The sequence below is a fragment of the Halichoerus grypus genome, chromosome 11 (assembly GCF_964656455.1).
Source record: "Halichoerus grypus chromosome 11, mHalGry1.hap1.1, whole genome shotgun sequence".
Lineage (NCBI taxonomy): Eukaryota > Metazoa > Chordata > Mammalia > Carnivora > Phocidae > Halichoerus > Halichoerus grypus.
The window spans coordinates 74532113-74550656 of NC_135722.1; the positions used below are offsets into that span (position 1 = coordinate 74532113).

The 18544-nt window shown below is 38.2% G+C and overlaps 1 protein-coding gene across 5 annotated transcripts in view; it reads right to left on the minus strand.

Moving 5' to 3' along the window:
* Positions 1-18544, minus strand: part of MRE11 (MRE11 double strand break repair nuclease) — a 78076-nt gene continuing 59532 nt past the window's right edge. For 4 of the 5 annotated variants that reach the window (XR_013442522.1, XR_013442520.1, XR_013442521.1 and 1 more), the window contains 3 exons: positions 17041-17099; positions 15014-16655; positions 14568-14635 (listed from right to left, as the gene is read on the minus strand). Coding sequence is in view for 1 of the 5 variants with exons in the window: in XM_036074992.2 (XP_035930885.2) it covers positions 3026-3082; positions 6330-6408; positions 14568-14635; positions 17041-17099 (263 nt within the window). In the remaining 4 variants the exon portion in view is untranslated. Of the gene's footprint in view, positions 3083-6329; positions 6409-14567; positions 14636-15013; positions 16656-17040; positions 17100-18544 lie in introns of those variants that run through there. The other variant, XM_036074992.2, reaches the window with a different exon arrangement.

An 18544-nucleotide genomic window follows, 5' to 3' on the forward strand; every position in this document is an offset into this window, starting at 1 on the left:
TTTGGACTTAAAACACAAACCTTTATTCTATAAAACCTTTACAATAATCTTAATGGTAATTAGCTTTAAAAAGCTACAGAACACCATGAATTAAATGCATGATAGATTAAAAAAATCAGATTACACTGGGGGAAAGTTATTTTTAAATATAGCACATTTCAAAAGACAAATTTCACAATGGGAAACTTTTTAATTTTTCTAATAAAGGGTTTTTCTCTTTGAAACAGTTTCTTCTTGAACCATTATTTGTAAAATTTATCAAACTGGCAATTTCCTTAGTAACAGGCAGAGCCAGGTGAAATATGTAAAGCAATTTACATCTAAGATTAGAAGGCTAATTTGGTATTACTGCATAGGCTTAGTATTATTGCATAGGTTCCAAATTTACTGCAAAACTATACTAACTTCCTCCTTTCAGATTTGCTGTTGTATCATCCTATTTGCCATCTAACAGTGGAAGCACCACCTTGTGGCAAAAATAAGAGCTTCTCAAAGACAGAAGTCAAGACTGGTTAGCCAGAGGAGAGGGGAGAACACTCAGCGGGCTTCCAGGGCGCTAGAGATAGTCTAGTTCTTGAGCTGCATAGAGGTGCCATGAGTACTCACTTTATAATTCTTTATTAAACCACATGACTTTTCTGTTTTTGTACTCTGTAAATTTTAAAAGTTTAGGGGAAACAAAAATGGTTTCTATGGACCTGATTTAAGTCATATGCCTAAATGCTTGAACTTTCTAAGCACCAGTCATACTTCCTAGAATTTCCTAGAATTACAATGCATTCTTAACCTTGTAAATGCACTGCTATATTTTTATGATAGGAACAAAACACCAGAAAGGGGTACATTCTTTGGTAAATGATGGAAGGATTTTTTCCCTCAGAATGTTTTCATCACTGCTCTCTCGGCCTCCAAGAGCAACTGCAGGTGTTCTGCGATCATCTGGAATCACCTATACACACCTATACTAACATGTCTGAAAACCCAAAAAACCCTAGATTTTATGGCATCGATACAGAACAGCAAGGCTATATGGTATATTTAACTACATTAACAATATTCCATCAGAAAGGATTTTCTTTCACGTTTTATTTACCATATTGAAGCGACACAAACTGTTAACAAAATGACTTGCATTCGCTGAGAATTTCACTTCTCTAATTGCCATGGAATCACCTTTCCTAGGAGCCATAGGCATGACATTTAGTACCTTTGTCATACCGTGGAGCAATTTTTAGAGAGAAAGTCTTTTTTTCGCAAGAACTTTGTCAGCATGCTTTCGTGACTGTCTCCTACATTTCCCAGACGCCGCCACCCAAGCCAGCTTCCATTGTACATGGAAAGCAACTCTCACTCCTGGCTTCACTGCTGCTGGGGACAGTAAAGATGTCGGGACAGGTACCTGAGAATATTTCACAGGCCAATGCCTTTGCTGAGTTAATGCTGTCTGCTCACCTAATCTCTTTGCTCAAGTTGGGTACAGAAAATATTTTTTAAAAAAATATTTAAAACACATGTTTCACCCCAATTTATCCCACAGAATGTTATATCCCAGTTCTTGACCGAGGCCATTTCCAAGGGCTATAATATGGAGAGAGCCACTATGCAAATGTTCTGTCTTTTATAATTTGACATAGTCCAGGTGTGACCATGCCAGTAATCATGAATATTGCTCAGTCAAGTGTTTAATTCTGCAAGTGAAGAAACGTCAGGCTGTTGTACCACCAAGACCTGTGGCTTCCCTAAGGAGTCTTTCAATATAGCTACCTCAGAGATGAAAAGAAGAAATACTCAGGGGGTGTTCTAACAGTCTTAAGATGGAGATGGAATTATTGAACTTAGATCTGAAGAGGTCAAATTATGTCCCCTGCCCCCCAAGGAAAGAAATACAAGCTTGCCCACGGCTGTACCCCCTGAACGTGCCTGATCGCAGAAGCTAAGCAAGGTCAGGCCTGGCCAGTACTTGGATGGGAGAAAATATGGACTTGACAAAGCTGCTTCACTAAGATTTCTGGAACTGGGCATGTCCGATGTTAAGATAAAACATTATTAATATGAAATTTTGGCATTGAGAGTCCATAGAAATTATATTTCAATAACTTAATCTAATATAATGCTCAACTGATCACTCTACCTAAAAAAGTTCTTCAATATTTTCTAAGAAAAATACAGTTAAGAATAGGTTTTTTTTTTTTTTAATACTTTTCCTTGTAGAAATAGATGAGAGAGCTCTAGAGTAAGAGAAGAGAGAACCATAAACAATGAAGAAAATGACTAATGGGAACCCAATGGGAACACAATCTTTTAAAAATCTGCTACAACTAAAATCAAAAGCTTAATAATTCCGAGATTTTTCTATTTTTTAATACAAATATGTCTAATTATTCAAAGCATAAGGTACTTCTAACATTCAAAGTCTCAGTGGCTGAACTACCACAAGCTTTAGAAAAAGAACAATACAGAGTAATGAACAGCGAGCGAGCTTAGGCACAGTTTCACAAAGATTATTTTACCTTCAGGAAATCCAGAATCTCTAGAAATTAGTAAAATTATAAAGGGGTGAAATTTTATAAGCTCTTTTCCTCAACTTCGGCTAAACGTAACTACATTAAAATAGTCATAGTCTTTGATCATGAAGCAGAAACATATAGTGATAGATTTCTTTTAATCCTTACTCTCAAGAATGGTATTTAAGCAAAGCCCTCATTCAGTACGACATACACTAATGTATATGAAGAAAATAACATTCTGATTTTATAGAGCAGCCCCAGGTAATGTTAACAACTAGATTAAAAAAATAAGGAGAGCCAATGTTATTCTGTATGTTCTTGAGCTGGGAAGCTTCTCAAAGGAGTCATGTTCAGGAAATGATACTCAAAAACATAAATTCTTATACATTAAATTTCCCTGTTAAGTCTCTTTCAAATTCTTTAGTTAACAGCAATACTTTAAAAAACTGTAAACTCTTAAGCTTGCAATATTTTGATTTTTCCTGAATCTTGAAAACTTCAAAGTTATATTAAATATATTATCTTCTGTTTCTTCTTAAAGAACTCATGTTCATAAAAGGATCGTCATCATCATCCTGAAATGACATACAAATGTTACGTGAGTGACCGTTCCATGCTTCACTCAGACAAGATAGACATGCTCATGGGAAAACAACAATACCAGTAAAAGCCGTTTCCTCCTTTCACAAGACATGGACTTTCATTTTTCTATTTCCTTTATGAATATGAATAGTCTGTTCATTTATCTTTTCCTCCCTTCCCTAGTAGCTATTTCACCGTGGAAGTAAGTCAATTAAATTCTTAGGAAGCACTGAAAATAACTGATCCTGATATATATATATGTGTGTGTGTGTGTATCCCTACAATATATACCATATACACTTCTCTCAATTATTAACCTTAATAAAGGCAAATAAGGTATGGGTAAGCCAGGAAAATTAATACTCTTCAAGTCATTTCTGTTTGCTTTTTGAATAGGTTTTTTTCCAATTACATTTTATTACTCGTGTTACCTAATGTTCTGGAAACTCACTCCCCAAAATAATGAAGGCACATGACCTAACTCAGAAATAGCTATAATTCTTATTTCCTGGTACCCATTTCATGCCAGCAGCAGACAGCTACTCTCAGACTGCTGCAAAAAGCACCAAGCAAATCAAAATCTTTCAAATCTCTTTCTGGAAAAAGAAGCCGTATGAAAGAGTTCTCATGCTGGAATGAGGCTGAAGATTATATGCATATAAGAGCAGACAGGAATATCAGATATTAGAATTAGCAATTTGCTTAAAGAGTAGGAAAATTAACAAATCTCAGATAAGCCCAAATTATAAAATTTAGATGAGGATAACTTAAAATTGATTCTTACGTATTCTCTAGTTAAATATTCAGGGAAAGCAAATTTGCCTGTAAATTTTTTCTTTTTCTTTTTTAATTAATTTATTTGAGAGGGAGAGAGAGCAAGAGAGCACAAGTAGGGGGAGTGGCAGAGGGAGAGGGAGAAGCAGGCTCCCCACTGAGCAGGGAGCCCGATGCAGAACCCTGGGATCATGACCTGAGCAGACACTTAACCGACTGAGCCACTCAGGCACCCCTGATTTATGTTTAAGACATTGATAAAAAGGGATAATTATTTGGTGTTAAGCTTTGTTGGTGATATCACCATCAACACATTCAAATGTTAGCTAAATTAACTATCTCTAGTGAGAAATGAATGCCTTGAAAAATACAAACTCACATTTGTTGATTCATTTTCTGCTATTAACAAAGGCAGAACTTATTAAAAACCAGAGATAAATCCAATTTGAGGCATAATAATTTGCTCATTGTTTTCCTTTGCAGTTAACATGAACTATATACAAATCTTTAACTGTAACATTTAACATGTCTATGTAGATGTTTGGAATGAACAAATGAGTCCACAACTGCTTGCTTCCCTCCTGGAGGCAACACTTGAGTATTTCACAGGGAGACTGAGCTCATGCTGCCATTCTTCTCTGCAGCCTGAACTGCTGGTGAGTCCTCTCCTCAAGCTGGTTCAAAACCACAGCTGGGATACAGGAACATGACAGTAACAGCCGAAGCTCAAAAATGAAAGGTGTGAGTCACATGCTATAGCAGGGATGAACCTGCAGGACATTATACTGAGTGACATAACACAGTCACTAAAAAGATAAACACTGTGATTCCACTCACAGCACTGTATCTAAAGCAGTCCGATTCAGAGAGACAAAAATTAGAATGGTGGTTACCAGGGGCTGGGAGGAAAGGGAAATGAGGAGTTAGTTGTTCCATGTGTGGATATTTTTAATTCTGGAAGATGAAAAAATTCTGGAGATCTACTGCACAACGAAGTGAATATACTTCACACTAGAGCACTGCACACTGAAAAATGTTTAAGATGGCAAGTTTTTTTTTTTTAAGGATTTTATTTATTTATCTGAGAGAGACTAGGAGAGTGAGAAAGAGAGCACGAGCAGGGGCAGAGGGAGAGGGAGAAGGGAGAAGCAGATTCCTTGCTGAGCAGGGAGTCCAATGTGGGGCTTGATCCCAAGACCCTGGGATCATGACCTGAGCCAAAGGCAGACGCTTCATGGACTGAGCCACCCAGGTGCCCCTAAGATGGCAAATTTTACACCATATGTTTGTACCACAATTAAAAAACTTTTTAAATAAAAATAAAGAAATGGGGCACCTGGGTGGCTCAAGTTGGTTAAGCATTTGCCTTTGGCTTAGGTCATGATCTCAGGGTCCTGGGTACAGTTCCCTGCTCAGCAGGGAGCCTGTTTCTTCCTCTCCCTGTGCCCCTCCCCCCTGCTTGTGCTCGTTCGCTCCCTCAAATAAATAAAATCTTTTAAAAAGTTAAAAAAAGGGGCGCCTGAGTGGCTTAGTCGTTAAGTGTCTGCCTTCGGCTCAGGTCATGGTCCCAGGGTCCTGGGATCGAGCCTTGCATCAGGCTCCCTGCTTTGCAGGGAGTCTGCTTCTCCCTCTCCCACTCCCTCTGCTTGTGTTCCCTCTTTCACTGTGTCTCTCTCTGTCAAATAAATAAATAAAATCTTTAAAAAAATAAATAAATAAAATAAAAATTAAAAATTAAAAAACAAAATAAATAAAAATAAAGAAATGAAAGGGGTTATAAAGCTAAGAAAAACATGTTAAAGCAATTCAACAAAAACTAGAAAAGGCCCTTCAACTGGCTGCCATGGAGGAACAGGAAAGGCCAGGCTTTAACGCAGCTGAACCAAAGGATGAGTAAAGCCAAGAGGCTAGTCTTGAGTCTGCCTCTTCCTATTCCTTCTCATTCAGGTTAGAAGAGATTCGATAGTTTTCTGGTCCAGACAGAAACTGGAGTTTCTTTCACATGTCCTGCCATGTGGCACCTTCAGTCAATATCTGAACCCCTCTGTAAATGAAAATCACCACCATATACCCTTTTGTATATGAAATGTGTAAAGCATATAGTAAGTACTTAATAAATATTTTATTAAAGTAACATTAAAAACTTCTAGAATATCATCACCACTTCTTCAAATACAAATGACAGAAGCTGAGAAAAACTATTCTGATCCACGATTAACAGGGCAAATTAAGTTAAGAATTGAGTGAATATCATATTTTAAAAATTGGCAGGCTTTTTATATCTGAGTATTTACATTTACTCAACAAATGCTACTTGTTGACTCTTAACATTAAGTACAGTTCAAAGGAAGGTTATCAATGTAAGTATTTAAAAAAAATAATTTCCAGCAACTAGCTTAGCAGTCCTTATTTAAATTTTATAAACAGCTAAAAATTGATGAAGATTTAACAATATTACTTTATTACCTCATCTGATTCAAAATCGACCCCTTTAGTTATTTGGCTCTGGGACATGCGCTTGCTTGATGATGATGTGGTTGACCACCTGAGGCAGAAACATGGAAAAAACAAAGCGAACCAGAGAATTCATAAGCCGTTTTAAGCTCAATTTTTCATTCTAGTAGCAGCCATGAATAAAAATAGCTAATACCTTCCCTTCAAACTACGTTAGAGACAGTAAAAACTTAATGGTGAGGAAAAGGACTCTAGGGCCAGGGTCTGAATTCCAGTTTTGTCTTTGCTAGCTATGTGGCTTCAGGCAAGTTACTTAGCCTCTCTGCCTCAATTTCCTCATCCATAAAATGAGGATAATAATAATGTTTTAGAGATCTACTGTGTTAATATACTAGATCAGTGCCTGACATATATTCAATACTACAATGATCCTTGCTTATTATTACAGTGCTTAGCATATATTAACATGCATCTACTATCATCCCCCACTCCTGAAAACTGTAACATTGAAATATTTGTATTTAAATACCAGTTATGTTTCCGTAACAAGATAAAGAGATTTCAGGGGAGGCTCACCGCTTTCTAGGGTTACCTCACTGTTCGTATTATTCGTGTTCAATCCAAATCAAATAGCAAATATATACTGAGTGCTTGCTCTTTTCCAGGTACTCTGATAGGCCCTGGGAAATATCAGCGAACAAGATCATGATTCCCATCCTTATGAAGCTTAACTTGTGGTAATGGAACTCGTATTTGTATGTCTTTTAATCAGCAGGAATTCTAAATCCTTAGATCAGGCCACTGCAGCCTATCCAGCCTGCCTGATTTTTTACTGCCACTAAGAATGGTTTTCCCACTTTGAAATGGGGTACATTTAAATGGTTATACAAATACCTACATGATATCCTCAATTTTGCCTCTTGGTCTGCAAAGCCTAAAATATTGATTATCTGGCCCTTTCAGAAAGTTTGCTGACTCCTGTCTTAAATGAAAGCAGCATTTGTAAATTCTTAGCTAATAATTTATTACCATGGTTTGGGATGTTATAGCAAGAGAAGTATGTCTGAAGGTCTTGTCTGGACAAGTAGGTTGAGAATCAAGAGGTCATGTGTCAGAAGGAAAGAAAAAAACCACACGTTCATCTACATAAAAGTAAAGGACAGGAGGATCTATCAAGCAAACCTGATGGGCAACAAGGCTTTAGAAGTAGAGATCAAGGAAATTTATCAAGTGATCCATCTGGGGTGTGCCCATCTCTCTATACTTGACCTAAGCAGGAACTGGTCAGTTGTTGACTTGTTTCTATCTGTGACAGGAAGAAGCAGATCATTAAGAGCATAAAGCCACAGTGCCAAGGTGGCAAAGTTAAGTGAATGTGTTCTTCTTGGGGTTGGGCAAAGGGGGTGGTTTACGGAAGGAAACACCCACTGAGACCTGACTCTGCTTCTGATGACTCCCCAAATAACCAATAGGACCCAGAAACAAGCCAGTCATCTCTGAGGGACAGTGGCTCATCTGATCATAGCAAGAGTCCTAAGTTCTGCATCGGGAAACCCCACAGACCTACAGATCTCATCTGCAAAGGATCCCTTATCCTTAGAAATCAACAGTGGGGAGGGAAAGAAATGGTTTTATCGTTTTGATTGCTGGGTCGAATAAATGGGCCTTGTCCTGGATATGAGAAAGGGTTTAATTTGATTAGCTTCATGTGGATGGCTAAAATAAATAGGGTGTGTCAAACTGAGCGCCAAGGGCTGTAAATTTTCTACCTTTCTGTTCAGATATCATTTGGGGTCATAAATTAGAGGTCCCGTCTAGAGATGTTCAGCCAAGAAGTCCGCTGTAGCAGTATTCTAAGCACAAGGTAACATGTTAAATTGGCTTTATATTGTATATGGCACATAACAGGTGCCGCAAAAATGTGAGTTCCCCCCCACTCCAAGGTGCAAGGACAAAGTCTGGACAACTTTTCCAGGGAAAAGTAGGCTTTCTGTTACCTGTCTGGCAGAAGGGAGTTTTACAACTGGAAGTTACTTCCTTTTTCACGTTAACTGCCGGGCATATTAATGCTTTTATTGCTTACCATTCCTCCTATTATTCTTGCTCTATTTTCCCTAGCCTGTTACTTAATTTATTTAATAAACACAGAGCTGTTACTGTGTGTCAGGCACTGTACTTAGCACTTTATAAATATTAACCCACTTAAATCTCATAACCCTATGGGGTAAATATTATTATATTCCTTTTACAAAATGAGGATACTGAGGCAGAGAGAAGTAAAAAAACTTGTACAAGGACCATACCTAGTAAGCTGCAGAGCTTAAGTACCGTAAATAATCAAAATAACCATACAAACCATGCCATTAGTAAATAATTCTTCAAAACCCACCTAAATTGTGTCATTCAGTTGCTGTCATCAGAAACTACAAATCTACGGTGGGGCTGATTTCAGATCTGCTGCTAAAATGTTAATTTCTAAATTGCCTTTCATCATTTAAATGGTTCTTATTGCCTGCACAATGGTTTGAGAGGTGAATCTATTATGCTACGAAGCAAAAGCAGAGACAGATCTGGAGCAGAATGCCTGGAAGTGTGACTAGCTGGGTCACCGTAGGTAAGTCACTTCACCTACTTTCTTCCAAGTGCCTCACTTTCTTCCAAGGGAAAAATGAGGATACGTAGTTATAGTTTCATCCTCCTCCTGGGGTGCATGTGAGCATGTAAAGGCTCAGAAGAATAAACAACTCCACTATTCTTATTACCTCACGAGTAAATAAGAAAGCAACAGACATTTATTCTACTGAAAAGCAGACAACCCCAAATGGTAACAAAATCAAGACATTTTTCTTTAGTACCCTTAAAATATATGTCAAACATACTAAAATAGTATTTTCATTAGTTCCAATAATGAAAAATAAGGACCTCATGCAAGCTAAAGTTCTACATTCCTCTCAACTACTGATGCACTACTGGGGGAAAAAACCTCAGAAAGCTACACCTGTTCTTGTTTGTGTGTGTTTTCACTCACAAAGACAAAAATGACCCAACAAGTACAAAAGGGACTCTCTCTTCCTTCAATGGACATATTCTGATATTCTTTCAATAAATCTCCTTTTCCCTAAGCAAATGTGAGTTAGGTTTCTACTGGACCAAAAAACCAAAGGAGGCCTGATTAATATAGGACTCAAGTTTAAGACAGTAACTCAAGACTGAGAAATTCTATCCCAATTATCCTCAACTATGGACCACAAAAACACAATCTGACTCGCATCTGAGCCTGTCTTGGTATTCTGCGCTCCTAGTTTTACCAAGGCTGGCACTGGCTTTGGTAACTCTATACTCTTCTGGGTATTTCTCACTGCTTCTACTTCTAAATTCTAAAGGTTAAAACCCAGGTACTGGAACACAAGCCCTCTTTTCTCTCTACCTTCTCTTTTAAGGTGATCAGTCCATTCCAATGGCTTCAAGTTAAGTATCTGTGTATCAGTTATATGCTGTTGAGAAGTAAATTTAGGTATCATTCAAACCTCTTATCTGAACTCTGGACTCATATATCCAATTGCCTACAACCACCCCCCCCTTCATATAAATTTCACAGGCATCTCAAACTTTCCACGTCTAAAGCAGAACTTTTGATTATCTGCCTATCATCCTTTATAAAAATCTGTTTCTCTTCTTTTATGTCTTTCTCAGTGTATGGCACCAAGTGTTCAAGTAGGAAACCTGGAAATCAACCATGATACCTCATCCTCCCTCACTCCAAACATTCAATACATCCCCGACTTCTGTCATGTCTACCTCCCAATGTATCCCGAAACCGTCTATTCTCTCCCTTTCCCCTGCTACTGCTCTGGTGCAAGCCTCTGCCCTCTTCTGGGGACTACCCACAGCACACTCCTTTCAGGTTAGCCTGCTTCTACCCTGCCTCCTGTACCACAGGGATCCTTTATAAACGTAATCAGATGGTGCCACTACTCTCTCAAAATCCTTCCATGATGTCCCTGCATTTATAATGAAGTCCAAATACCTTACCCTGCTCAACTCTTCCTCCTTCATGAGGTACTCCTGCCTTTCCTATTCGTATCTCAAATCCCTTCTTTTCCATGTTTTAGTCACTGGCTCCTAAACTACAGTAAACTTGTTTCTTTTTCAAGAGGCAAAGGATCTGTACTCAGAAAACTACAGAACACTCATGAAAGAAACTGAGGAAGACCCAAAGAAATGGAAAAACATCCCATGCTCATGGATTGGAAGAACAAATATTGTTAAAATATCTATGTGACCCAGAGCAATCTATACATTTAATACGATCCCTACCAAAATACCATCAATTTTTTTCACAGAACTGGAAACAAATAATCCTAAAATTTGTATGGAACCAGAAAAGACCCCAAATAGCCAGGGGGATGTTGAAAAAGAAAACCCAAACTGGTGGTATCGTAATTCTGGGCTTCAAGCTCTACTACAAAGCTGTAATCATCAAGACAGTATGGTGCTGGCACAAAAACAGACACATAGTTCAATGGAACAGAACAGAGAGCCCAAAAATGGACCCTCAACTCTATGGTCAACTAATCTTTGATAAAGCAGGAAAGAATATCCAATGGAAAAAAGACAAATGGTGTTGGGAAAATTGGACAGTCACATGCAGAATGAAACTGGACCACTTTCTTACACCATACAGAAAAATAAACTCAAAATGGATGAAAGACCTAAATGTGAGGCAGGAATCCATCAAAATACTAGAGGAGAACACAGGCAGTAACCTCTGTGACCTCGGCCGCAGCAACTTCTTGCTAGACTTCTTGTCTCCAGAGGCAAGGGAAACCAAAGCAAAAATGAACTATTGGGACTTCATCAGGATAAAAAGCTTTTGCACAGCAAAGGAAACAGTCAACAAAACCAAAAGACAACCGACAGAATGGGAGAAGATATTTGTAAATGACTTATCAGATAAAGGGCTAGCATCCAAAACCTATAAAGAACTTATCACTCAACACCCAAAAAACAAAAAATCCAGTCCAGAAATGGGCAGAAGACGTGAAAAGACATTTCTCCAAAGAAGACATACAAATGGCCAACAGACACATGAAAAAATGCTCAACATCACTCAGCATCAGGGAAATACAAGTCAAAACCACAATGAGATACCACCTCACACGGGTCAGAATTGCTAAAATTAACACGTCAGGAAATGACAGATGTTGGCGGGGATGCGGAGAAAGGGGAACCCTCCTACACTGTTGGTGGGAATGCAAGCTGGTGCAGCCACTCTGGAAAACAGTATGGAGTTTCCTCAAGAAATTAAAAACAGAGCTACCCTATAACCCAGCAATTGCACTACTAAGTATTTACAAATATATATATATTTGCAAAGATACAAATATAGTGATCTGAAAGGGCACCTGCACCCCAATGTTTATGGCAGCAACGTTCATAATAGCCAAACTATGGAAAGAGCCCAGATGTCCATCGACAGATGAGTGGATAAAGAAGAGGTGGTATATATGTATACCACCTATATATAGAGTAGTATATGGAATACTATCGGCCATCAAAAAAAAAAATGAAATCTTGCCATTTGCAACGACGTGGATGGAAGTAGAGGATATTATGCTAAGTGAAATAAGTCAATCAGAGAAAGACGATTATCATATGATCTCACCCATGTGGAATTTAAGAAACAAAACAAAGGATCACAGGGGAAGAGAGGAAAAAATAAAATAAGATGACATCAGAGACGGAGACAAACCATAAGAGACTCTTAATCATAGGAAACAAACTGAGGGTTGCTGGAGGGGAGGGAGGTGGGGGAATGGGGTAACTGGGGATGGACACTGGGGAGGGCATGTGATGTAATGAACACTGGGTGTTATATTAAGACTGATGAATCACAGACCTGTACCTCTGAAATCAATAATACATTATATGTTAATTAACGGAATTTAAATTAAAAAGAAAAAATAAACTAAAAAAAAAAAAAGAGAGAGAGACTCCATATGTGCTTTTCCCTCTTTTTGCAAGGTCAAGTCTCTCAGTAAGATTTCAGCTTAAACGTGACCTCCGCAGACGCCTTCCCTGATCTCCCTTTCAAAGCAGATGTCTGTGGCCTGTGACATTACTCTTTATTGCTGCACCCTGATAATTTTGTAGGGCCCAATGGCAGGCCACCCCAACATGGGTTACTTTGGCATGAAGATTATTTTGAGTTAAAAAGCAATCAAAACTCAGCAGATTCAGGAAAAGCTCTTTACCTTCCCCTCAAATGCCTAAAAAGGATTTAGATAGATATTGGACCTGTTCCAGGAAAAGAGCTATCACCATAGATAGGTAACTACATTACGGTATGAACTAGGTATGGTAGATAGGGAGGAACCTAGCAAGGCCTGTTTGATCAAAGTCCTCTCTGTCCTACTGATTCTGAGTGGCCCGGCAAACATTTGTTTACCAAGCATTTACTCTCTTTTATCTTCTTGTGAATTGCTTTCTTTCCAGTCGATGTCCAAGACCCCTACGCCTTCTCCTTAGTTCAGAATGACATACATACCTCATTTTGTCTGTCTTTGGAATTTCCGTGTTTGCGTGGATTCCCCCTATGTATGAAATTAAATTTGATTTCCTCCTATTAATCTGTCTCATGTCAATTTGGTTCTTAGCCTAGCTAGAAAGACCTTGAAGGGCAGAAGAAATTCTTCCTCCCTGACCAATTATTTTAAACATTCTTACACACCTGTTGATCATCAGCCCAAACGTTAGCTACCTTCTTTGTGAAGCCTTCAGTGACCTATTCTAGAAGACAGTGAGTGTCACTTCCCTTAGATTTCATTACTTGAGTAAAACATTTATCTTACTGGATTATTAGTGCCTTGTAATTAGCATACGGTTAAAGTGGAAATTCCTCGAAGGAAGGAGACATTTCTTCCGTTATTTCTACCCCCAGCTCCTAGCATAACATGTAACTGAACAAATACGTGGTTGTGTAACTACACATACCCATTTTCCTAACAGAGACCCTTAATTCACAAAAAGCATATATTATCAGTGGGGTCAATATCACACACGAGGAACAAAAACTGGTTCTAGGAGATGGAGTAGGTGAAAAATCTGAGATACTACAATGGTTTTGGCCTTTCCCAAGCTCAATCCTACCCAGCAAAATTTCATTTTTTAGCATTTAATTTCTCTTGTTATTTTAATTAATTTAAATCAAATTTAATTTTTATCTTTAGGTAATGAAAACAAGGTTGAGATCATGAAAACAAGGGTGGGAAACACTGAGGTAGGGTTTTTTCTCATTCTCCCCCTTATTGCTAACAGCTCCTGCTTAGGCCATTCCTCTTGGCTGTCCTTCTCCACCCCTCTGCTCCAGATGATTCCTATCTCAAAACCTCAGCTAAATGTTACTCCCTATAGAACGCTTTTTCTTCTTCCATAGCCCATAATTCTTGCTCCGTTTTCTAAGCGCCTATGAGCGCTCACACCAAGTCTGTATCATAAAATTTCACACTTAATTATGTACTGACTCATCATCCTTTAATGGACTGAAATGTGTTCATCTCTCTTTTTCCACTATAACTTATGTTGCCTAAAGGCAGTAACCATGTTAAAAAATTTATTCTGTCCCCCATCAGACCTTATATAATGCTCACACAGAAAATCAGAGTTAAAACAAGCTCTCGATTATTTTCTTAAGCAGAAATTTTCATTAACTGAGCTTCAGTTAAGCAGTGTCCATCTAAAATACTAACACAGAAATGCTAACAGTGCATCAAGCCAAGCTTTACAGTAATAGCAAAAGTGGCAAAAACCAAAAGGGACAAGAAAAAGCATACAAGTGCTCCAAAGGCAGGAAGAGCCAATGTGATCCTCTCTTTAGTGTTCAGCACAGCACCCTGTGTAACTCAGTATGTAAAAATGTGATAATGAAGAAGAGAAGCTGAAATCAAATATTAAAAAAATACAAAACTATTTTGTTAATTAGAGAGAACACAGAACTCCATCAGGAAAATTCCTGAGTAATAAAGGCAAAAGGAAATAAATTACAGGTTAAGTTTCATTGAAAAACACCTGCAGTAATGCTGCATCACCTCTATGAACTAGCCTTTGTTCTGTTTTTCACTTCTCTATTTACTTGACCAGTTGAAAATAAATCTATTAAACTTCTATGGCACAGAAAAACATATAGGTAGAATTCTGGATAATTTTAAATTTTTTCAGATGTTTCTTCTTGCAGAAAATCACTGCACCTACCTCTGTTCTGTTTTTGAAGTGGTAGGAAAAATGTCTTCTTCCATATCTGACTCATCCACCTCAATCACCTAAGGGAAAAACAAAACAGGGAACAGTTTCTATGGAAATGGAATTTATCTGAATAAAAATAAATAGTTGAATCTCAAAAAAAAAATTTTCAAATATACAAAAAAAAAAAGTCAGAAAAAAGGGGGCAGAAACCAATTGTTAAAACTGAAGCTTTGGGCCCCTGGGTGGTTCAGTGGGTTAAGCGTCTGCCTTTGACTCAGGTCATGATCTCAGGATCTCAGGATCCTGGGATCGAGTCCCACCGCATCAGGCTCCCTGCTCAGCAAGGAGTCTGCTTCTCCTTCTCCCTCTGCCCCTCCCTCCCTTCTGCTCATGCATACTCTCTGTCTCAAATAAATATGTATAATCTTAAAAAACAAACAAACAAAAAGCAAAACCTGAAGCTTAGCCTGACTTCCCTCCAATGTCACTCTTCAATTCTATACATGTCTGAGCTCACTTTTCTCCTGAACACCATGGCAGCCAGGGTACCTAGAGGAACATGCAGTTAGACTGGTGAATGACTCACACAACATCATGTGCAGACAGTGCCTGTGGACTTCTTGGGTTCTAGTGAGGAGTCAGACCATTAGTGTTCCATTTCCAGTTTAAAATTAGGTATAAAACCATGTGGGAAGTACTGGATATCTATCTTTCTATTACATTTAGCCCCGTTAAACATCATTTGTTAGTTTTAGGTCCCAGTAGAGATATTTGTGATTCCTTTTTCTTTTTTTTTAAGATTTTATTTATTTATTTGCCAGAGAGAGAGAGCACAAGCAGGGGGAGTAGCAGGCAGAGGGAGAAGCACACTCCCGTTGGGCAGAGAGTCTGGGATCATGACCTGAGCCGAAGGCAGATGCTTAACCAAATAAACCACCCAGGAGCCCTGAGATATTTGTTATTCTTGGTTCTATCATCCAAAATACTACTTATCTCTCTATGTTTTGTGTTATCTTGACACTTAATACACACATTTGCTATGTCTTCAACTAGCGAATGAAGCCAAGGGCAAAACCGTGAAAAAACAGCACCTGAGATCTCCCCCTCCAGGCTGACATTGAACTACTAATAAAAAGTTATTAAATGTAGTTGTCCAAGAAGCTATGAATCCGGCCAATATTTCTGCATTTTGTCATAAAACTATCAGAAGATTGTCTTATGTACCTTGAAAGAATCAAATGTATTCAACACTCCTCCAATCTACCACTGTGTAACCACAATCAAAGAATGAAAAAAAAAAAAAAAGCTAGTTTAGCACAACTTGTTCCTTTTGAACTCATGTTCCTGCCTTACAAGAGAAAAATCTAGAAAAGACACTACCTTGTGGATGTGCTAATTTTGCTTTTAGATGATCTGCAAGTGACAGCAGGCAACAGTTGAATGCAAATAATAAAATGGAGCTCAGGATAAAAGTTATTAGCACTGGCACCCACATATCAGCAACAACAGGTAGGGGGGGAGATGAAGTTAAGGGAGATAAAAGGACAAAATGAGAATCAGAGCAGAGAAGTTTCCTGGAAAAGGGTCAATTGTGTCACATATTCAAGAGACAAAGTATGAAATTTGAAAAAACGCTGCTGGGGTAGGTCTGATATAGAACATGGATTCTCAGCTGTAAGTGATAGTAACTATTATTCTGGAAACTTATGGACATGTCTGGAGACATTTTTGATTGTCATAATTAGGGGGGTTGCTACTGGCATTTAGAGGGTAGGGGATAAGATGTTGCTAAAAACCCTACAATGCAGACAATAGTCCCTCCCAGTAAGACTTACCTGGTCCAAGACTTACCTGGTCAACAGTGCTGCTACTGAGAACCAAGACTTACCTGGTCAACAGTGCTGCTACTGAGAAATCCTGACACAGAATCAAGAGCACTGCCTTAGGCGTAAAGACACGTGGGTCTTGAAAGTAAGGTAATAGGAGCATCAAGCCCATATAAAATCTTGGAATCCAAAGGAAGTGCAGAGGGCCTATGTTAAATCTAGAGCTTAAGACAGAGGTCCTTACATTCTGGCTGCTTAGTTTGTCTTGAGTCTAGCTCCAGCCATCAGCGAACAAGCCACAGTATTATGAGAGGATAAATAACAAAAGGAAACCAGATTTAAGTAAGACTTCTATACGCACTGAACTCCAATCTTCAATATTAATATTCCATGCACGGACCTTTTTGGCTCAACACTGTTATCCTTGAAAATATTACTGTAAACATACATTTATGGATTTCTAATCATGAGATACAGTATTTAAAGAAAACAAAAATCCTAGAAGCCCTCAGTCTGGATAATCCATAAAATTCTCTCCAGCTTTAATGCTTCCCACTTTTTCCTTCTTTTATTTACTTTGTAGATTAAAGAATTGACAATTCATAATGCAGGGAGTATAAATTATTAACACACAACTATAAAACTTTTTATCTTACCTCTGAATAATTCTTAGCAGCAACATTTCGGGACGGCTGCTGTCTTGCAGATTTAAAGGCTATAACGTGAAAGAATAAACATCTATTATGTTATTCTTAAAATAACTGAAAAAAATTTGTACATATTGTTAGCTGAAGATCTTGTAAGCTCTATCTGCAAAAATCATGATGGCCAATTATAAAACATTTATATTTTTTAAAATCTAAAGGGAGGTGGAAATATATGTTCAAATAAATCAATGCCTAGCTGCCAGTCTCCTGATTTCCTGGCTTATTCAAATATAGTAACAGGTAACACTCATAAATATACTTACACTAAAAATATTTTATAGAAACTACATGAAGGATAAAATCTGACCATCTAGTGGATTAAACCCCAAATATATTCTTCTTTCTCTTACAGTTGGAAGTACCATTCCCTGTGGCTATATTAGGAACCCTATGGTTCCAGGAAGAGCTTTCTTATTCTCCTCTACTTTGTTAGCCATATCAAAGGAAGAGTCCAGAGGAAATCCTAGAAAACAGCGTATCTTTTATGTTATGATAACACTTCCTTTAAATCCTTACATTTTAGCTTGAAAAACTTAGAAACATGAAGTTTAGCTAACCCTTTATTTTCCCCCAAGTCAAAACAATGACACTATGATCTTATAATAAGAAATATGTGTTTGGTCTTGGTCCCCATTTCTGGCAGAGCTCCTAAAACCCTAGGAAATTCCTAAGTACTAAGAGCCAGGAAAGTGACTTTTGTTATGTTAATGAAGTGACTTTTGGACCAAACCTAAAACTGGGGCTGGTTGCCAGGGCAACCAACCAGGAAATCGGAAATGAAGGTTGGAACTCAGTCCCACCCCATGATTTCCACAGAGACAGGAGGTTGAATCAATCACCAATAGCCAATGATTCAATCAATTAATGGTAATGAAGCTGCCACAGAAACCCAAAGGAAGGGTTCGGCAAGCTTAGAGGTGGTGAACCAGAATGCTTCCATATGCCAGGGTGCTGGCCCCCAAACTCTCTGAAGATACAATTTCTTTGTCTGCGACCTTAGCTTTTGTATCTCTTTACCTGGCTGCTGATTTGTATCCTTTGTAATAAACCAATAAATTTAGTGAATAAACTAGTTTCCTGAGTTCTGTGAGCCGCCCCAGGAAATTAATTAAACCCAAAGAGGGAATTAGGGGAAACTGATTGATAGCCAGTCAGTCAGAAGCACAGCTAGTTTGTGATTAGCCTCTGAAGTGGAAGGAGGCAATCTTGTGGAACTCAGCCCTTAACCCTGTGGAATCTAATGCTACCTCTGGATAGACAGTGTCAGAATTGAGTCGAATTGTAGGAAACCCAGCTGATGTCCAAGAATTGCTTAGTGGGGTGAAGTAACCTCCCCACTCCCCCCCATACTGAATTGGGTGTAGAATATTTAAAACCTAGAATAAATTTCAAACTGCCAATTAGAGTTTTATTTTCTCTTAAGCCTTACCAGTTTATTAATATAAAACAATGT